Genomic DNA, 23,137 nt, shown 5'->3' with positions numbered 1-23,137 from the left:
TCTCAAAGACCTTCCACTTACTAAGGAGTAACCTTCCTTTCTTCTCAGTGACTGTCCATGTGCATGTTCACTCTGTGAATACAGGAGCAGCACAGCTCAACTTGCACAGATTACCTGGTGCTCGGCTGCAATGTCCCAGGACAACTAAAACCGAAGACCACTCTGACAAATGCAGCATCAGTTAGAAGGTTCTAGGATGACATAGGTGAAACAATGGATAAATTTCTGCAGGTCTAGTGGATAAATATATTCTTTAGAGACACCACAAGTATCACTTGAGCCTTCAGGAACTACACTCAGACAATATTTGATGGTTTTACCGCAGCATATTCATACATCCAGTGGACAGTCTTGGGGACAGTACAGTTGCACACCTGGACTCATCTATAGATATGAAGTGTCTGTTCAATTTGAACAAAAGGAAAAAGAAAAAACTGTATTTGATGTTCAGAGTATGAACAGATGAATCAATCTTGTACAGATCTGCTTTAGGAAAAAGCGTAGTTTAATTTTCTGACTCAAGAAACCTAAAAGTTACTTCAGAAAATAAACTGGAGTTACGTAGAACAGGTAACCTTATCATATGCACAGTATATATAAAGAGGATTATTAGTTCTGGAAGTCTGAAGCTCTTTCACCATGCTAACCAAAGTGAATAAAAGTAATCTTCAAAAAACACCTTCATAAAAATACAAGGAAATAAATATGTAGACAAAAGTCTCAAAGGACAACCCCAAACAAGACACCAACATCCAGGCAAAATCCCAGTGAGAAACTAGAATATCAGCTGAAGTTTTGGTTTTGTTGGCCTTTAAGCAATCTCAGTGGAGCTTGTGAGAAAAACATGAACACAAGAACATCCTTCTTATGAGTAAACAAGAGGATGTTTGCAAGCTGCTTCTGCACCATAATAAAATACAGGCAGTAGTCTATACGACCATCTACTTCACCATTCAAGAGCAGCTAGCAAACTCCTTCCTGCTACTGGCAATGTTTTCTGCCACCAGAGAACAGCATACTTGCTTCAAGTGCAAGAAGCTGGTACTCTGCATTAGTGAGATAAAAAAAAAAGTGTAGAGATTCAAGTGAAGGTACCAATTTGAGTCTTGTGAGAGCAGATAAGAGACCTAAGGCAAAGTTTAAGGTATCAACAATAAAAGAAGGAACAAGTCCCACAAACGGACTGATCAGGGTTTATATATATTTATAACAATTATAGTTACCTCAGCAATTTTTAGTATTCTTAGAAAAAGAGACTGTAGAAAATGTAAATCACCAATGAGATAATTATTTCTGAATGAGGGAATTAAGAATAAGTCCGGAGACAGATTGGTCTTAAAAGCAACAGACTGGCATTTCTTTTTGAAATTCAGGGTGAAGAAAACAATTTGGAGGAGTCCCCAGTCTCAAAAGGCAGGCTGAGAATATAATTTCATATCTCTCATCTTCCTGGCTAGTATGGCTCAGAAAATACGTGTTTTCAAGAAATCACCTGGGAAGTATAACATTGCTTCAGTCTTTTCCAAAGACAGACCTTTTTCTTATCACTAATTCATTTAAAGCCAAACAACAATGGTATGTTTCAGCTCCAGAACACTAATGGGACTTCCTGAGGAAAAAAAAAAAAAGAAGTCTTGCTTTTTTAGTGGGTTCCTCAATTTAGGCAAAGACCACCTGTGATTATACTACCAGAAGATGTCTGATGTTGAAAGAGCACCTCCTGGAGATATTTCACTAGTTTTGCCATGACTAGTAGGGAAAGTACAACTGTCCGTGGAGCTAATCCATTGAGACATTGTTACAGAACTCCCCATGTAGGCACAGGCAGTGGTATCTGGATGCAGCTTTCATGGAGTTTGTTATGGGCCATAAACAAGGAACAAGACACTCTCTGTTCTGGCAAAGCTAGAGAAGTCCTTGCATTACTGTTCCTCAAGGTTTCACAGAAGTTTCTGAGAAAAAGTCTTGAGGGGGGGAAGCCAGTTTAGAAATAGTCTAGAAATGCCAAAGTCTGAATCAGAATGCTATGAGATATCTGCATATGTCCCACAAATGTATATGGGGAGTCAAGAGCCAAAAAAGAGACTGCAGAGATACCGCAAAACCTGCTTTAGGGTACTACATTTAACAGCTAACTGAGGGGAAAACAAAGAGAAAGCTATCCTGTTCCATGAGTTGAAGAGCTGCTAATGCAAGGAGCATAGTGAAGACACCGAAGACCACAGAAATTCCCAGCAACAAAACATACTACAAGTAATGACAAACTGGCAGTGATAATGGTTTTGGTACAAACTTGTTCCAAATGCCTGAAATAAAATTTAGAAAGAAAGGGCATTGATCACTTGGCTATAGTGGGAGAAGATGAATATCTTCATTTGGGCCTCAAAGATAGACTTGGAAAGGCAACTGCATACTTTAAGATACAACAGCAGCTTCAATGGTAGAGGTTAGGTCTGCAGAATCTCTGGTTGTGATTGTAATTCCTGTGCTTGGAAAGACTTGGGCTGTCAGATCTTCAAACTGACCCTGCTCACTTATGGGGCTGCTACTGTCTAGGCAAACACCTGAGATTCCCAGTAAGCAAAGAGCTGCCTTGGAATCCTTGAAATAATTTACTTTGTATTCTAACGGTATGTTGAATAACTGAGCTTCTGAAAGACACCCTAACATTCACAGTCGCAATTGCTGAAGAGAACTACTATGAGGTTCAAGACATGCTCACCACATAGGAACAATATCATACATCTGTATCTGCTGCATTGCATAACACACTGATAAGTAGTTTGGGGGGACAGGGGGAGGAGAAGGAAGAACATCCTAGCAGCCAGTCCGTTTAGGGATCTGCCTCTCACCTCACAATTTTAATAGGTTTATTTGTAATCCAAAAAAAATGAAAGATAAGGGTGGAAACTAACAGAATGAGAAATTTGAGAGTTCCAACAGAATTTCTTGAGAAGACATCTTTGGCCCCTGAATCTGTAAAGTATTGCAATACAGTAGTTTCTAAATACATGAATACCTACAAAAGACAAAGTAAACACTGGTATAGCACCCTTGTAATAGCAGTGATGCCAGATCATTCCAATGAAACAATCAATTATTCTCAAAAAATAAAAATGACTTCCTCAAAAATATTGACTGAATTAGACCAAAGGAGGCAATATAAAGTACAAAAATATCACAAGAAGGAAGAAAAAGAAATGAAAATCTGAAATATATGCCAAGACCCAAGCATAAAGACATTCACAAGAAACAACCTCTAACTTTCCCATGTGGTCATCAGAAGAAGTTATAGGAATAGCTTATGTGTGTGGTGCACTTCAGCTGTGATATGCTTCACCTATTTGTACTGACATGAAAAAGAGAAAAAGAAAGTGCAAATCTCTGCCACTGCTGCTAGTTTTAAAAATGCCCAGACTCACATGTTTGGACATAAACCTGCTCACAGTAAGAAGGTACAGATGGACAATCACTCAAAGAAAAACCTCTTCCTAAAATTTTTGAATCATGTATTCATATAGTTAACAAAGTATCTTTTTTACAATTACATATAGTAAAACTAATACACTGTTTATTCTCTTGATTCTCTGTAATTAGCACCAAAAATATTCCCTATGTTTCACATAGTAATAGAATGCTGTGCATTCCTGCAAGATCATACTCTCATCACAGAACCATGATTCAGGTCTTGTGCAGTAACTGGTAGAATTTCCATCCAGTTAAAGGCTCATTTATCTGCTTCTTAAAACACTCCAGAACTTCAACCAGTGAAAAAACGAAACTGTGGGCACAGCCAGAAATAAAAAGCTTATCTTTGATCCACAGCACCTCTGTCTAATACATTTGAAATAACTGTTTCTTGAAGTACAAGGCGGAGACCACATATGTATGACTGGTGCGTATATATTCCACGTAAGTTCCACTTAAGTCCTACGTAAGGCTTTAAAAGGAGTTAAGACAACACAGTTCTTCCATTTTATTTTTGCTTAAGAGCGAATCTCCCTCTAACATTAAAATTTTGGCAAAAAAAAAAATAAATTGGTTTAGCACTTAAGAAATCAGTGCCAGACTACCCTCGATTTTATATGCAGCTTCCCCAACTCTTTTGGAGTCACAGATGGAACAGACACACAAATTCTTCTATTAAATACATACTCTCATTGCTTCCTGGATGTGATCTTGACGTACAAGCTCAGCTGAACGGTCCATGTACCACTTCAAACATCGGATCAGTTCTCTGAAAATAACAAACAGTGAAAAGTCAGCACCATTTTTAAATTAGTCAGGCAGCAAATATTTTGGTTTCAGGGGGAAATCTATAAAAGAAATTCTCATTTTAGTCCATTCCAAAGATCAGCTATAGCTGTCCTCCTGATTGAATTTACACAACATATACATTTATTTAAATTTCAAAACCAGAAAATAATTTCTTCTCTGTAATTGACTTAGACCATGAGATACACTAAGGGAACATTAAAAAGATGTTATTAAAAAGAGCTATATTGCTTGCCTTTATCAAAGCTAAAATCAAAACATTTTTATTTTCTGTCAAGAAATTTCAGATTTCCTCTAAGCAAGCAGTCTTTAGAAACTAAGATCACAAAGAAAATGTGTTCATATATTTTCCTAAGCGCACAGTACCATTTGGACTAGTTTAAAGAATTTTGTTGAAAACATTTATTTCAGGCATCGAACTACAAAAATAGTTTGATCATTAACACAAGGCAGAACATGTTTTCAGCCTCTGAACATGACTATGCCTTCTAGTGTTGAACAGTACCTGCAGTTCTTTGCCTGCCATTGACAAAGTATTTTTGATACTTTTTAAAAAATTATACTAAAACGTCAATTCAGTAAAACAATCCAAGCCAATTATAAGCTGTTTCTAAGAGTTTATTGTGACCAAAGATAGAATATTCTCAAATGTACAAAATAAATGGTCCAAAAGGGAGTAAAAACAAATGCTGACTGGTAACTGTTACTGCTTTCCAAATCCGTCTTGTTGTCTGATAGAAAACACAGAAAAGTATACTAGAAAATAAGGCAGAATCTCCGAAGTTACAGTGAAAATTAAGTTTCTGATCTACTGAAATTATACATTTACTCTAATAAAATGGAACACCATCATCTTATGTGAACACCTGTCTACTATGGAAGAGGAAATTACAATTAGTTCTCCAAGCTTTCCTATTTTTCACGCCTTTTCCATGCATCCTATATCTTAGTATCCTTCTTGGACAAGAAACGTATGTGCTCTTGTAGCTCATTAGTACAGATTGATAATGAGGTGTTGCTGTGTGACAGTATCTCTTCATTTAAAAAAGGATGAAAATAGAATTTGCCAGTGCAGAAAGGCAAGATAAAAATTCAAAGTCTGCTCATTCATAGCAACAGGTGACATTGAGCAGCTTTGCTCTGAAACAGTGCTGGAAAAATATTCGTCTGGATAGTTCTATTTTTAAAAACCACTAACATAAGCGTTATGATTCAGATGGTGACATCATTTAAAGGCTTCTAATACCATCTCCTGAAGAGATGGATAAACAAAACCTACTTGTAAGCCAGTGCTCCTGCAAAGTGCTTCTGAATGTAAGTGTCCATCACAGGTCGAAAATGAAAATACTTGCTGTCTCGCAGTAGATTTATGATGAACACCTGTACGAGATGAAAAAGTGAACCCACACTGAAAGTAATTGCACAGTCACTAGTGTTCTATAAACAATTTGTACAAGCTAAGGAACAAAGAGATATATTAGTTTCTTTAAACAGTCAATACTTGCGTTACTAGATGTTATTGCTTGCTTCTCCCAAGTGATAGCAAATACTTCTCTTCTCCTATCTCCAGCTGATGCTATCCTTACCCTCCTCACCCAGGATTATTTTAGATTAACTAACGCTGGATTCAGCTGAATATTTCGTATTTAATTGAAGCATGTTACAATAGTAACATGCTAATAAGAAAATTAATCACTGACCATAAGATAAAGAAAAGTAACAATTCAGCAGCTTACCAAAGACTGAAAGACCAACAAGCCATACTTTTCTGTGTTGTCATCCAAAACTACAAACAACGTGTCAAGAATATCTTGTAGGAACTAAAACGACATTAATAAACAAAAAGTTTCAAATTCAGTTGTATTCAGAAGAAGGACTTTTTCCCCTGCTTGAATTATGTCATACGTGTTGATATCTTTGTAAATCACTTTCCAAGAACAAACCATTTCAGGTTCACCCATGAGAAATGACAGATTTTGTTTTCTTTAATTAAGAATTTTTTTCTTTACAAGGAATATTTCTAAATGAAAATGATAGAAAAAGAAAGAAGAAATATATACTGCACTTAAATACAACTGTGTGTTCCTTTCATTGTGTCTGAGCTGACCAGAAGTGCTGCCTGAGTGGCAAAACAACTTACTTTCATTCTTATATCATTAGTGCATCAGATACTGTTCTTTATCAAATTTACGACCTGGAAGCACATTAAATAGTGCTCCAAATTATGTTTAGTATTGAAAATTTGTGTTATGAATGAAGTAGGGCCTTTATAACAAGCATTAACTGATCTGAGCTACGTATGGCCAATTGTTTCTCTCATCCATAACACCGAAAGCTGTTAATTCAGTGATTTCTTTCCAGAATTCTTTCCAGAAGGCGCAGTCCTCAGGAAGGATGACTGTGAAGAGGGATGTTGAAGATGAAGTCAACTGCTGCTTCTGTCATCATGATTTTGTAATCTATTGTAAATAGATTATGAGGTGGAAAACCTCATAATTTATATTAAAAAACTCAAATTACCTCAATTTATAAAGTCTCTGAAAGGATAAAATTTCTTTTTGCTGAATTACTACATGCTGTCCTTAATATCCCAATGCCACATGGCAGTCAATTTAGGAAGGGAATCAATTGGTTTTCCCCTTGTAATAATTTAATACATATCTTTTAATGATTTTCTCTATAAAAACAAACACTTGTACTGTCCTGCAAACAAAATGTACAGAACGTGATGTTCTTGAAGAATTTCAAGATACACAGGGTATCTTCCTTGTGTTATTGTTACAAGTGTTATCCTGAAAATTAAAATTTACATATGGCAACATTCAAATGAGCTACAACAAAGTGGCTTTTACCATAAACTCCTAATCAAGTGATGGGATTTCTATTTGGTTTCTTTTGTTGTTTGCCACTACAAATTATCTCCTTTTATTTCTAGAACTATAAAAACATATTATAGGGAAAGTTCTTAGAACACCTAAAATTATCTGATGGACTGCTGTAGTGGGACTCCCCCCACTCTTTGAGATGATAAAGTTTGGGTCACACATAGGATTACCACGGACAGCAACAATGACTATGAAACAGGGTGAACTTGGCAGATAGGAGATAGTTTACTGATAGGTTAGACACTTCAGAGAGAAATTGGTGCTCCAGGCAAGAGTTCCATTTCACAATGCCGGGACAGGAAAGTACATTTGCAAGATGATTCAGTTTTATATTAAAAAAATACCAATTCATACACTCTGAGACTTCCCAGTATGAATCCAAGTACATGAAGAGGTAACACTCAGAATTGCACTGCAGATCTGAATTAGCTTGTTAACACAGATACATTCAAAGATTGTTATTTTGTGTAGTACCTTAACAATTTCCTCGCCACTGACATGTCTCAGTCTTCCTAGGATATCCATCACACGGTCTGGGTAAGCTTTCCATTTCAGTAGGGCAAGCAAATCCACTGCAGAACAGAGAGAGACAAAGAGCTAGAATCCATACACAGAGCAAAGAAGGGCAACCCCAGACCCAACTGAGATTCATTACATAACAGTTCTGCTCTTGTAGTTCATGTATCTTGGAAGAACTAAAAATAAAAACAAAGAAAGCAAGGAGGAAAACAAGCAGTAAGTCCTATGCTACTAACAAAGAAACAAATGGAAGAATGGTAAAGTTTAAAAAAAAGATAAAATATTGCAGCCTTCCCTGTGGTGACTTGACACTAAGTTGCAAACAATTCATTTTTGTCTTCCTATGCCTAAGAACATTACTGTACTTGGTAACCCTGCAAAAGCCTAACGAAACAAACTTTGGATTGTGTAAAAGTGCTAGCATTAGATTTTTTGTTCTTTAATCATTTAATTAAAATTGCCTTTATTTTAACATATTACGTCTTGCACTTATAGAAATGCCTGCCATGTCTCTGCCCTTTGTCAATAACCCTATTTCCTCAAAAAAATGTTTCTGCTTATTTCAATAGTGTTAGTTAAAAAAAATAAATCACAGAATTGTAGCAAAGCAGTATTTTAGTAAAATAAACAGAGAGACCACAAGAATACACATCTGCCCTGTTGCCATAATGCCTGCTGCCTTAGGCAATTTGGAAGGATCAGCTACTTACCATTCTGGGTCAATTTGGTAGAAGAAAGCTGTGTGGAGACTGAAAAGGTCTCTTTGGTGCTGCGCTGGAAAATGAGACTGGAAGGGATGTTGGGGCAGCCATTGTAGTCCTCTTTGCAGCAAGGCAACCCAAGGTAGAGTGCGTGATTATTAAATGTGCTATTCTCATCACACTGCAGATACAGGAAAGGAAATGCAATTTTACCTGGTTTATTTATTTCATTCCACACACACATACTGATAGCAATTGCCTAACGGTACTTCTACTGATCTTCTGGGTGCATAAAAACAATCCTAAGAAAAAGCTGTGCTTAACACCTTCAGGGCCTGTATATACACAAAAGAGACCCAGCTTTAGAAAGCGTGGTCTCCTAACAACTGACTCTTTAGAACTTTTAGAATCTTCCAAGTGTACAATTTAGTGTTGCTGTCTCAAAATCATTTCTGAGGAAATAAATCTAGGTAAATCAGCAGGAAGAAAGAAACAAAAAGAAAACAAAACCAAAAAAAAACACACCACAAACCCCACACTAAAAAACCATCCCAAAATCTCTTGCTACAGCATCGTTGAATTGCAGCATTGTAACATGATACACATGAAGTTTCTGGGCATTACAGCATAATTTCCTAATAAAAACATACAGAGTAATGCCATAAGCTGGTGAAGCTACTGAATGCTCATTAAAATTAGTATGCTTGAATTCAAAATAGACAGGATTAACAGATGATAAATCATCATTACCTCAGGAGAAAAGGTGAGCTGCCCCTATAATAGAAGGATGTATCGATACCCAGTTACATGAGTTGGAATTTATAAAACGTTGAACCTACTTTTAATCTGTTCCTCACATTCTTCTAATGTGGGAAAAAAAAACACACAACAAAACACGATAATGCAGTGATAGTTACTTATTCAAACTAAAGTAGAGATCAGTAGGTAAAAAGGCTGCAGAGAAGATATGGTACCTTATAAACATAAAGTTCATGGATATCATCTGATAAGGTAGTGCCATCATCTCTCATCAATGGAGTGAATGCAAAACCAAAGAGCTTCTTTTCTCCCTTGTCTTTTGCTGTAGCAGGAGATAGAAATAAGGAGTCATATTTGTACATTCTCTGTTCACAAGGTTATTCACTAAATTCTCTGCATTCCTAACAAAAAACATACAGGTTACTTAAGAATCAACATATAACGTACTACCATGTCTAATTTTATGCAAGTCATCAACAAGCCTCAAAACAAGTAATAGAATAACAGAATGGTTTGGGTAGGAATGGACTTCTGAAGATCATCTAGTTCCAATCCCCCTGCCAAATACAAATATGCTGATCATAGTAAAATATAAAGTGAACATGCTGTAAACAAAACATTCTATAGGAAAACACAGCAAAAGAATAGCAGGGACAGATAACTACAAAATGCCTTGGCCTGCACTGAATTCTCACAATGTTTTGAATATGCTGTTTAACAAATGTAGCAAAAGGCTAACTAGTAGTGCACCTTTATGGTATTTTAAGTTAGCACCCTTCTCCTGCTCTCCACAGAGTAACAGCCTCATCTAAGTATAAACTGACAATGGAAAGACCTCAGCCTTTTTACATTTCTTTTGGTTATGTTCTGCACTCACTGGAGCAATGTCTGAACTCAAACCGGAGGTGAGACCCACGAAACCTGTCTATGGGGATGGGCAACTTGATGATTTCCCCCCATCGAGGGCTGTTATTGTGGTAAAGAACAAAAGAGTGGTATGCACTTCTGCTTGGCTCTCCTGAGCCCAGGCTGATGCAGTCCTGGAACAAAAGAACACAATTTAAGATTAAAAAGACATCACATCACTACAGATGAGTCATTTTATTACATGGTGACAACCTTCACATAATTCATATATTCCTGTAGACATAAAGGAAGAGTCAGAAGCAGAAACTCAAACACAATGAAAACTGAAATTTTTGAAGAGATTTTAAAACCATGCTTTGGGTCAAAAGAAAAGGTAGAACACCTATGATAATGGATGAATTACAGTATCTCATTATTTAAGCTCAATTATTATTTAAGCTGTTTTCTATCAAGAACTGGACTGATACAATAAACACACATCCAAATAAACACATGTCCAAAAAAGGACCTAACAGGATCATCAAAAGTAATATTAGACATCTCTGGAAGTATCATTTGATGATTCCTCCTTCAGTATCTCAGTTCAAAATTGTACCTGACCTTTACAAGGTCTTAAAAACTTTGGTCTTTCAAAACGATAATCACCCAGCGCCTCACCAAGTAACCCAGAAAATTCTGATTGATTTTTTTTCATTAGTAGCAAGTAAAGAGTTTGTTAAATAGTTACTACCTGAAAATATCATAGTATCTAAATTTCTGCTTTTATACCTAAAAAGCTCAGGGATCTTGTCAAAATACAGATGAAGAGAAAAATGAATTCATTTTATTTTGGAAGTGTGGAAATCCTCCGTCACCACACAAGAGAAGGAAGTTAACAGAAATATGAAGTCCTGAAATAAAGACACTAAAAGGTCCCTTGTAATGAAGACATGGAACTTGAGGCACATTTTCTTTTATGAGCCCTGAACTATACTCCAGTCCTAGCACTTAAAAAGTAATCCAAAAGATCTGACATCTTATAAAACCATGCAGAAAAAAGACAGGTTAGAGATTCTTCACTTTTAATATCTCTCGGAATAATGAATCCAGGAAGAAACAGAAGCCAAGCAGGACCAAAACAATGCATGCAATATAAATCCTGACATGAAAACACTCCACATGGAACAGAGTCATGACAAGACAAACTACAGGTCATTTCCCCAAGGCATCTCTAAATTCTATTCCAAGAAACACTGTCAATGTTGATTTGATTTGGTCTTTTTCATGTGTAAGCAAGGGACTATCATATCAAGTCATATATATCCCATTAACCAGATCCAGTTAGTTCAGTCAGTGCTAATATTCTTTTGACTTTCAGAAAGCTAAGATATTTGTGAAGGAGCCCAAAAAGAAAGAAAAATTCACTGTCATTCTGGAATTCAATGCAAGAACAGTCTCTCTGGACAGAGATTCATTGTATGCTACAGCATACCCACAAAACTCAGTCCTCTTGAGTTTTTGTAACCGTATGGTATTTGCCACAATACAGGCATAAAGGCGTTTTTTGTTTTGTTTTGTTTTTAAATACAGCAACAACCACTGAACTATTGCACATATTAACAGGCTGGCGTGAGAGCAGTGGTGGCAGCAGTGCCAATGCCTGCAATCTCCTTCTAATACTTCTGGATAAATGTAACTTGCTGGGCTTAATGCAACCTTTCCAAAAGCTCATTCTGCATTAGGTTCCTAAGAGAAAGTAAAACGGTATTTCTTTTAAAATGTACAGGAAAAACTGAAATTTTAATCAGCTTTTTTTCTGCTGTCTCAAAAATCAACCTGTCTTAGCAGGCAAACGCTCAGTCTCTGAATGCTGTTTCAGGCTATGAACATTAAATAAAAGAACTGGTGAAATCTTTTTCGTTGTTGTTAACTGTTCTGTGTCTATGCATTTATACTGCTATCTATAGTCTGAGGAGAGAGGATTGTTTAATCTTCAACTCTGAATTGTGAAGTGATGTGCAAAATACAGACAGGATACTAGTCTCTGTACACCTAGTCACCAGGTGACCCAAATATGTAGGTGAATTAGAGGGCACGGGCAAGTAAGGGAGGCTAAACTAGAAAAAGGATCAGGTAATAATTTTTATCATTTAAGGTATGTTCTGCAACGAATAAGATTCTTGCTACCACAACAGAAAGAAGAATAAGTGAGAAATGTGTCATTTTATTTTATTTTTATTTTTCAGACTATATTGAAAGATACTAGTATTTGGCTAAAACCATTTTGAAAAGAAAATGCTCATTTTCCTTTTGAACAGCAATGCATTCTGCATACAATTCCCACTGCTTTCAACAGGAGTATTTCTGGACCAAGATATACTCAACAGCAATACGGGTTTGAGACAGAATATTCTTATTAACGCTTAGTATGGTTCTGCTAAAGTCTTTGCAAAGCCGTAATTCAGATTAGGATTGTGCTGCTGGTCAGGAAAAGTTTAGTTTTTACCTTACTATCAGATGAAAATGTGGCAGTTCCCCACCATAGTGTGTAACTCAGCACACACTTTCGTATTTGGCAGTGTCTGCTTTAGAAATGCCATAGGTCAGGAACAGTAAATGGTGTTTCAACCAAGAACAGTAGTGCTTTGGGGTCAATGATAAAACTTTCGGTGTGTTGCCCATGCTATTGTTAAGCCTGAATTGGAGATTTTTAATTAGCTTCTCTACTATGCTAGCAATTGAAAGTTACTAAATTAACCTTATAATTAGAAAAAGGAAATGGAAAGATCCTTCATTTCCAATAGCTACACTTGACTGTGAATGCAACCCCAGGTCATGCAAGGGATCATTCAGAGGACAGGCAACCCAAACAAAGCAATTCACATCATCGGTACTGCACAAGCCCTACCCAACATACACCTTATTCTTTGCATTTATACAGAAAAATGTAAATTAGACTCCTCTTGTTGCAGCATTAGTATTTTCTTTTAGATTATGCTGAATGACTGAAATGAAAGTTCCCCACCTAGCAGTCTCTTTACAGCTGCTTCTTTTCCTTCCAGTTAGGAGTACAGTTATATTCTGTCTTTGAGCGAAATCGGCTTCCCTCCTAGTGGAAAATGGCAGATTCTAACACACTGCTCTAGCTGTCCGTACTGGAGATTACATAAACCAGATGTCTGCAGTGAAAAATAAGCCATCTAGGGTTTAAAACTAAATTTTTAATATAAAAGGTGAAAAAATACCCATATATTGGAATACTAAAATAACTGAGACTAATAAAGCTGTGTTAAGTTTTAGATATCTGTCAATATACAGACTTCTCAAATTTCATTGCGCAGGTACAACTGTTAGAAATGATGGAGGTCTATGCTCTCAAGGCTTTTCACCTGAAGCACAGGGAAGATCTAGAGGATGACCTTTGCCTGTATTCAACAGCTAAAATCTGCATTCTGAAAGTTGAGATAAACTGGAAATCTACTTCTTACAGAGCTGAATTCTTATAAGTTTCAAGGCATTTCTACAGACTCGGAACAGCCATATACACTTAATGGATTCAATCGTCTTCTACAATGACATTATCACTGAATGGTAAGATAACCCACCAAGTTAAAATTAATTCCAGATGGCTGTCTCATTTGCTTTACCTTTGGTAGATGAATTTGCAGAATTTCTGCATCAAGTAGAAAGTATATCAGTGATAAAAAAGATAAGACATGATTAGTTTCCAAACTCATTTCTAAGTAGCTGTTTCCTTCTCATATGTGCATATTATTTTTCCTTCAAATTGCCATTTCAAGCTTTAAACTAATGTCTCTATATTCAGTTAAACTGATGCTTGGTTTCATAAGTAACTTTTTCTTTCTATTCTGCAATAAAAGAGAACAGAGATGTAACCTAAGCAGTGAGAAGGACTTCACATTAAAGGGAGAGTTCAGCTTTTATTGTCCTTTATAGCCCTTTAACTTGTTTTTCAGTAGATATGCCAGCATGTATCTTTAAGAACTTCCTACACAGAAAAATTATAATGATTCCATGTTTGAAATGCAATCTGAGGCATCGTTAGACTTCATGAACCAAAGATCTCCCTAACATAAACCCTAGTATGTTTATTGCTTTGACTGCAACTACATTGAGGAACGATAACAAAAATTGGTACAAAGGTTTTATTTTAAATATGTGATTTGAATTTAAAAATCACAGAAGATCCTTCATGTGTAAAGTCTCTCTTTCACAACGAATATATTCACATTAATTTTTTAATTTGGATTGACTACCTTTTCCTGTTTTTTGCGAGCTTGCACCAAGCCTGACCCCCAGTCTCAGGTACAGCCCTGAAGTACTGTTGTAGTAATGACAGGCAAGAGTAAGAACAAAGTAACTTGAGACTGACCATGCCAGCTGAAAACTGAAGTAGTTATGACTGATAATGTCTAGAAATTATATGACTTTCATACTGAACCATTAGCCACAGTTAGATGATGGTAGCTAATTATGCCCTGTGTTAGGATTTGAAGATGCTGATACTGCACTTTGAAGGGTAAAGACCTACACTGGTCTTTGGCAGATGATACAGCAATGATTAAAAATACACGTCACTCAATTTGAAATGCATGCCTAAAGCAATTAAACAGAAAAGGATTGTGATCTTCCAGCAACAGCTTTGAGCAGAAGACAGTTCCTTACAAGAGACGCACTTAATTTTTAATCAAATCATAAGCAATAGTAGTAACAAAGGAAACTTCCTCTTTCAACTCAAAAAAAGATTGTGGCAATGAGTATGACACACAAGCACTTTGGTTTTTAGACTGTTCTATTAGAATAGCTACAAAGACCATTCTACTGCATTGGAGGTTTAAAAAAGGCATAGGACAAGTTATGATTAATGCATTAACAGCCATTTCTCCATTCCTGATAGATGTTTATGTCAAAAATACTATGTTTATTTTTCTATTTTTAATCTCTCCGATCCAAACAAAGCTGACTTAACTACCTTGTTCTTTTCATTAATACTACAAGTAAGAACAGAGGAAGAAAGAAAAACATTGAACATCACCATCCACAGCTGGAATGGAGTCATTCCAGGGTGAAAGACAAGATCTTGGAAATAAGGCTACTTATTTTTCAAAACTACTCTCAAAACCATAACTCCAAGAAGTCAGACTTAAAACAGTCTCTCTCGTAATCATATTTCCTCATGTTGTATGATACACTATTTCATACTCCAATTTTCTTTTTACTCCAGCCACTGACATCACATTTTGAAATTATACAAGTTTTTCAGTTTATAAATTTTTCTCCAAATCTCCTATTCCCATATGGTGCAATGCTCCGAATTCTTTCAAATTTATAAATGACCACTTCCTTCATTGTAATAGTTTAAAACCTTAACCAAAACCAAAAATAGTAAGAACTAATCTTAATTTAGAATTTCCCTGGCATCAGAGACAACAAACCAAGGCAACACGTGTACAGAGCAAGCAGATGGCACTTGAAGCTCAAATAGGAAACAAGCACTTACCTTCAAGATTTCTCCATCCGCATACAGAACATACATGGTCACTTCAATGTTCTTCTGCACACTCTTCCCACCTCTTTCAAAGTCTCCCTTTTCTAATGTCAGGTATAAGTCATTGCGTATATCACCTACAGCAAAAGACAGAGGCACGTGCTTAAATTCACTATGGATGACTCAATGCCTATGTGAAACTTATTTTGATTCTGCAAACCATTTTCTGTGTTCTGCAAGACTATGACTGATGCCCAAATCATTCCAAGCAGCAAGTTAATTGTTAATAAAGATGAACATTTTAACATCAATGCATAAAATCAGACTGTTGTTAGTAATGCCTTTATTAAGTGTGAACTCAGAATAAATACTTGCTTTATTGTTTGTGAGCAGAGAGGGGAAAAAACCACTATGAGTTTGCCTAGTTATCTGACTTGCAAGTATCAGGCTTCCTATTTCCAAGATGCTTTAAAATGAATGAGTATTTTTGCGGTGATCAGCAGAAAATTAAGTTCATTTAGCTATTCTTATTTTCTATATATTGAAATTTTCTTTTTATCAAAATGACAAGTAAAAGCAGCCTTCTTGGAAACTCGGTTGTAATTCAGTTGAGATGGATCGAGCAATTATTAAATTATTTCTCTGCCAGATTTCTGTCTAGCGCCTTGTATTCATATGCATGAATGTATGAAAGTGGACAGTATGGATAACTGCCGATTTCTCAGTACCTCATTTTCAAGAGCTTTCAGAACAAATGACTATATTTGGAAACAAATGCTGGCATCTCTCACAGGTCTATATTATCCTGCATTTAAGGAATTCTAGTTCAATTATTGTTTTAAGAATCTGGTTTAGGAAGTGCTGCTTTCACAACTACTGGAGTCAATTTTAAAACGTGCACCAAAAGGATAGCAGGTAGCATATATTTCTCCTTAAGATTTAGTTATTGTTACCATTTCATGATGGTTCACTTATCACTTTTTATTGCCACAAAGAGAAATGTACTAAAGGGCAATGCAAAAAAAAAATACAAAAAAAAAATTAAACCCTTTCAAGGCAAGTATTTTGTTAAGCAGCCTCAAGAGAATAAATAATGAAGTAATGGAATGGTTATCTAGCAAAGCAGAGACTCCTCCAATGTCTGATTTCTTCAACCTCAGTACTTGGAGAAGCTGATGCAGTTAAATCCGTTTATTAATCAGAAGCACAATGAAATAAGCAGCATATGCTTTCGGCAGCAAGGGATATCCTTTTGTGTCTGTCAAAGATGTGCTTCAAATTTTTCTTGAAGTCTATAACCCCACAGAATTTGTTCCTTATTCTACTGTGGGGACAAACAATGGAAGCTTTCAGTCTTGGCTTTACTGTCATTTTTATTTCTGGAGATAAGTACAACTTTTTAAGCATGGAAAATACGACCCTGTAGCTGACATGCAGTGCTTTCTGCTAGGAATTCTTTATGAATGGGAATCTGTATGCAAAATGTCCTTCTTTTTCCGTCAACGTTGGATTTCACTGTGAATTCACACAGAGCTGACTACTTGAAATGCCTCACAGCTAGAGGTATGAAAAAGCTGTGGTTCATTAACGGGAAAAAGATGACAGCAAGAGGCTCATGACAGCCTTTAAATATTTGATCTGGTTTTTTTCCCTTCAAAGAATAGCCATCAAATGCAACAGTCCGCAGAGAAAATTATCTGTGCATTTTTCTTGCTTTTCAAAATACAGATAAGCTACCTATATGTTGACTACAGGAATATCAAGGAAATATAAAAGTCCTAGTAAAAGACAGTTTAAGTCAGGGCTTTTGTTTCGAAACTCCTCTTGCTTAACAGACTCCAGGCCTTTTTTCATAGCAGTGTGCACAATGAGGAAAGAATTCAATTTATATGCTATAATTCTTAATAGAAATTAATTGTACTCACTACAATTAGCATTTTGGATATTCCTATTTATAACCTCTTCTCTGGAAGACAGTCTGGCTACACAAAGTCCAACGTCAGATTGCAAATCATTTTCCAGCCTAAATTAAACGCAGCATTTGAAGCATCTTATCTTCCATTAAGCTTAACAGGAGGGATATTACCTCACTAATTGAAAAAAATGCCTGTGGGGTGGGGGCAGAAGAACTAAGATAACAGTGGATTTGCATCAAAATGAAGGAAAAAGAGCGAAAAGTACTTGAGTGAAATGTAATGGTGCATCTTCTTTTATAAAAATAGTTTATAGAACCTTAAAAAAAAACAGAGAAGGCCATTATGCATAGCAAAAAATAGGAAAGTAAATGTATCTATATACTGGGTTCTATGTACAGACAAAAAGCAGTTGACTCTCAGGTACTTAGCCCATCAGTTTCTTGAAGACCTAGAGTGAAAACAACAAACTCAAACACTTCACTTTGATAGTGTGTAACAATGAAAATAATCTTCCTATAAAGAATGATCTCCTTTTTCTAGCACGTTAAAACCACACCTCTTGCTGAGACCTTGCAAGCCGTTTTTTTCCTCTGACAGCTACTGTCAAGAAGAGTTTTTTTTTTTTTTTTAGCTCAGATGCACTAAAGGGCTGCTCAGAAAATAGAGCAAATGCTTGAACACAGTGCAGTTTATTAAAATTTTTGAGTATGCAAATTGCAAGGCTAGAGGCAACATTCTGCACAACAGCGTCCAAGCACACGAACAAATAGCACTGTGCAGCTTGTCTGTGACCAACCAGAAAGTGTGAGCAGCAAAATCAAGTGATCCTTGTCAGCTTTACCACCAAATGACAGCTACATACTCATGTCAAAAATCTTGGCTGATAGAGCTTTTCCCTTACTTAATTCCATCTTAAAAAGGAAAAGAGATAGATGAAGAACTTGTTTAACAAAGCAGACAATTCATACCCTTTGTGTGGCAAACTACTGTAACAAGCAGTCCTGGCTCTGAAGGGACAATAACGCTTCTCTTGCGTTTTGAGAGAAATACCAGTGTGGTGCAGCAGGCGGATCATGCAAGCCCATCGCATCTTCACAAGGAGCACAGTGCAGATTATAAAACTGGGTTAGCTTTGGCCTCCTTTCATTAGGACAAGAGAAAAAAGTGCTAGAAGGCTAGTGGGCCAAAAGTACTTAGAGATTACAACCTGCAGCTGACATTTTACACAAGCAGTTCCTGAGATTCATTCTTTATGAAACATCTGGAGATATAACACTTCTTATAATAGAAAAAGAATTATTTTGTGATGTATACAGCTCTTCACTTAACCTCACTTTTTTTTTTTTGGCTTTTTTGGTCAAATATACAAATTTACTTTAAACTACAAAGTCATAATTTATATTGTTGGGCGTTTTGTTTATAATGAAGTGAAATCCTATCACCTAAAACTATTTTAATGGTAATGGGGAAAAAAAGTGGAAAACAATATGCGAAAGTCACGTATTGATTTTGTGTTTACAATATAAAGAAATGCCCTGGAAGACTTCCAAATACTTATTTTAAGGACTTAGTAACATTAAATAGTCCAGTGGACAATAATTGACTAGTATGTATTAGAATAAGTAGTTTGTACACTGGTAAGACTTGCAGGCTTTCCACCACAAAACTAGCCAATTATTTGAACTGCAAAGTATTAACAATTTACAGAAACAGTCTGGATTTAATCTAACTTTTTTTTATTTTTTTTTAAAAGGAATCCTAAGTTTTTGTACACTGACAGGAATGGTCCCTGTGCTGAAAAAAGGTTACACCAGAAGTTGATACTGGCAAACAGACCTCAAACATCTTAATTCTAGCAAATTCGGTTTTTAAGAGGTCCAACGCTGAGAGTCTTCTCAGCTCTCTAACATCACTGGGGTTAGAGTCTTTTTGAAAATACTGGCATTTTACTGAAGAATGCCAACTCTTAGAGAGCAAATGGGCAAGAAATGGTTTCTGAAGAAAAAAAATATCACACATTTATATCCTATAAATGAACATCTTCACAACACCCTCAGTCAGCATCACCTTGCTGACTTCAGTGCAGTTGCAGCGACGTAAGCCCAAGGGTTTCTGCCTCTGTAAGATAGGGGCCTGTGACTAAGTAAAATCTTTGAAACAAACTAAAGCACAGAATACTGATATAGCTCTTTACAAGGGTAACTGCTCTTCTTTCTGGGCAAGAGTATCAACTGTTCCCTGGCTGGACAGCTCTGTTCTGCAGTAGCCGTGAGGCCACTGCACCAGAGCACGGTGCCAGGAATTGGCATCTGACCTCGGCAGCCCGTTACACCCTCATGCTAAGTAATAACTTCCTCCAAATTACGACCAGGCAACTACTTCTGAAGTGCTGGAATTTCAACACAAACAAGGTTAACAGAAGGGGCCCGCAATCAGCTTTGTGATCATGTTGCTTTTTGAAAAACAAAATGAAAAAAAAAAGAAAAATTAACAAAGTGTACTGTCTGGGAAGTGTCTCAAATGCCTCCTGGCTGACTGCTGACTGCTCTCAGTCATTTCTGAAAACTTTTAAGAGTGCCAGGCCTCATGCTGCACGATGTTCCCTTCCTTGAACAATGAAGTCATCTTGACATTGGTGTAAAAATCTACTGAAGTGCGTGCTGAATTACTGCTCGCCTGCTAAAACGAAGAGGCCTGATAGTCAGATAGTCTCTTGGAATCCCTTTAGATCCATTTCAACAGTTTATTTCTCTGACCTTTTGTGAGTCACTAAGTTTTTTTCAAAGCCTATATTCTTGAAATAGTTATGGCATGCAACTATTCACCATCACTGGGAGTAATATTGCATCAGGAAGGGGAAACAGTTTTTATCTACTGCTTACATACCGAATTAATTTTTTTTCCGCTTCTATAAAAAGAACATCACACAAGTTTAACTCCGTGCGATCCTCTAGTTTTTGGTGAACAAAATGCTCAAAGTGCTTCAATTCTTGTAATTAAAGAACGAGGAAAAGGAACAAGCAATACTTACTAGATTATTTGCTATCCATTGTTGGACTTCTATGCATGCAAAAGAATTAATACAATGCTCTTTTTAAATTCAATGATTTGCCCAAAAAAGTTTCCTGCCAGTAGATTTAGGTTGAATTTTTAATATATTTTGTCTTATCTCCTCCAGCTTAGAATTTTTATTTGCTTTCTGAAAGTTTATTAATGACAAAAACATTTTTTATTCTCCTTGTAAACATTTTTTATCAATAATTATCACATAATTGTATCTTTTAGACTCATCAATTTTGTCGCCTTGAAGATTCTGAAAATATCTGATGAATCCTGCCACGTCCAATTCTTAATGTATTTTTATTTTTGCCATGACGGTGATCTCTGAAAGAACAGATGCTGAGATATTTCTCACCTTTGCTGCTGGTTCATAAGCCATATCTACTAAATTGGTCTGAAACGCTGTGGTATGAAAAGAGACTGGTAAGACAAATCTATGTCCCTCTGTTACCAAAGTTTCTCTATAATGTTATGATTTATTACCTTTACCAATCCCCAACATTCCATGAAAGATATGAAAATGGAAAAAAGCAAGCAATAAGCAGACATTACACAGAAAAGCAGAAACTTACACCCAACTATCTTCATCTCTGCATCAGAAAGAAAGGGGAGAGAATAAAAGGAAAAGAAAGAGAGAGAAGCCGGGAAATTAAGACAAGGAAAGAGAAAAAAAAAAGAGAAAGAAACATCACTTACAAGTAGAAGATGAAGCATGCACTTTTCATCAGAGGATCAAAGTAAAAGACAGAATACTTATCAGCACATGGGGAAGGGAAGGGATGTCCTTTGGGGAACTGACAAACGCCATGCCTATGCAATAGATTTCTGATCAGCAAGTTCTGTATACAAATAAGTTGCAATCCAAAAGGCAAGCAGCACATGCCTCATTGCTTTTATCTCTGGGGAAAGGTAAAATTGTCAGGATCAGATGGACGCTCTTAAACCCAATAGCAATTTAGAAAGAAAAACAAACAAAAAAGCAACAAAAACCCACCACCTCTTCGTGAGGCTGGTTTGACTGAATCCCTTCCAATTCGGACAAAAAAACATAGAATTCTTCATGATGCTCTTCTCAGGTCACAATACAATAGGAAACAAAGAACATTTTATGCTTTGAAATGAAGACAGGCACGGTTATTTTAGAGGATATTTACATTTTCCTGCATAACCATGCAAGGTATAAGCACATGAAGACTAGTTTAACTTTATTCCTTAATGATGACCACTAGTGTTGGTCTTAACTGAGTGAGGGAAAAGTGCACCTGATATAGGAACTAGGGCTACTAGGTAGGGTAGAAATTGTAGTAGGGTAGAATTGTGTGGTAATACACAGCTACAGAATTTTAATGGTTAATCTGTCTATGCTTGAAATGAATTCCTGTTAAAAAAGAAAATGAAGATGTTAAAACCTATGACCAAGAAGATTCATTTGAAATGTTAGAGCTATTTGCTTTTTTAAATATAGATTTCTTGATTCAGCAGAATGATCACTGCATATTTTAACAATACTAGATGACATAGCCTTTATCAATTAATTCATCAAAATATTTTTAAAAATCACACTGTCTCAGAAAAGCAGCATCCACTTGCAAAATACAAGCCACGAACTTTCCGTGTTCTCAGAGGGGAAACCCTGTCTTTCATGAGAAAGAAACAGTTCTGAAGCAAAGCGAGGAAAAGGTAGATTGACAAAGACAATTAAAGAAGCAAGCATGGTTGAGAACTGCTAAAAGTACTTGACAGATTTTTTTGTTTGTTTTGTAAACGACATCTTTCCTAATTCCAGACAATACTAGTACAGCCAGTCTGATTCTGGTTGTAATAACATAGGTGCAAAGTACATTGATGGCCACTCCTTATTGATGTAGCTTTGCTAATCCACCTGAAAAAGATAACTTACTCTATCCAAATGCTCTGTCCTAGCCATAATGTAAACTCAAACCACAGTTTGATCTAATGCTTCTTAAAAAAAAAAAAGAAAGCAACAGACAAATATCTGCTGTCACCTGAATACTGTCAAGCGTTTTCATTTCCAAAAAACCCTCACAATTAGAATGAACAACGTTCACTGCATTAGTGCAGTTGCATTACATTTTGATCCTCCTAATTTTTCAGGTGAAGAATATACAGGATAATGAAAATTTCTGTTCAGAGCACCATTCATGACTATTTCTTTCTTTGCATCTCATCTCTACTCTGGCAACTTCCTAATATATCACTGTAGTGAAAGTCCATTCACACTTCCATGGCTGCATTTGCTTACTCACCTGGTACTCAAGGACATTTACAAACTGCTTTTCTCCACAAATTTGAGCCTTTTTTATTTTTGAATAGAAATGCCTACAGCTTGGCAGCTAAACGTTATATATGCAGACCTCTTGTGCCTCCCTTGGAATGGAGGAGAATTTCTTGGTGTTCACCACCTTTAGAGGGGTTGTAAGCATTTAACAGTAGAATGGTGGTCCTTTCACATATTCATTGTATCAATCAATAACTTCAGCAGATCAATATATCTCTATATTAACCCAATTCCAAATATATTATCATCTTAAAATCCCTGTTTTCTCCAGTAATTGTGGTTCCCACAAAAAAGGACATTAGTTAGCAACAGCGACTTAGAATATCTTTTGAGGATGACAAGTTGAAAAACTCGTATTCCTTGAAAAC

At 36.2% G+C, this 23,137-nt stretch overlaps 1 protein-coding gene across 20 annotated transcripts in view; it reads right to left on the bottom strand.

Annotated features, from left to right (window-relative positions):
• Nucleotides 1-23,137, bottom strand: part of DOCK3 (dedicator of cytokinesis 3) — a 224,799-nt gene that overhangs the window by 63,908 nt on the left and 137,754 nt on the right. For 19 of the 20 annotated variants that reach the window (XM_083795736.1, XM_083795732.1, XM_083795743.1 and 16 more), the window contains 8 exons: nucleotides 15,507-15,631; nucleotides 10,017-10,179; nucleotides 9,355-9,461; nucleotides 8,390-8,561; nucleotides 7,635-7,732; nucleotides 6,012-6,095; nucleotides 5,555-5,655; nucleotides 4,156-4,237 (listed from right to left, as the gene is read on the bottom strand). In XM_083795736.1, coding sequence (XP_083651862.1) covers nucleotides 4,156-4,237; nucleotides 5,555-5,655; nucleotides 6,012-6,095; nucleotides 7,635-7,732; nucleotides 8,390-8,561; nucleotides 9,355-9,461; nucleotides 10,017-10,179; nucleotides 15,507-15,631 — 932 coding nt within the window. Of the gene's footprint in view, nucleotides 1-4,155; nucleotides 4,238-5,554; nucleotides 5,656-6,011; nucleotides 6,096-7,634; nucleotides 7,733-8,389; nucleotides 8,562-9,354; nucleotides 9,462-10,016; nucleotides 10,180-15,506; nucleotides 15,632-21,042; nucleotides 21,281-23,137 lie in introns of those variants that run through there. The other variant, XM_083795741.1, reaches the window with a different exon arrangement.

Source organism: Anser anser (genome assembly GCF_964211835.1).
Source record: "Anser anser genome assembly, chromosome: 12".
Lineage (NCBI taxonomy): Eukaryota > Metazoa > Chordata > Aves > Anseriformes > Anatidae > Anser > Anser anser.
Note: the sequence above shows the minus strand (reverse complement) of the source record. Positions and strands in the feature narration are given on the sequence as shown.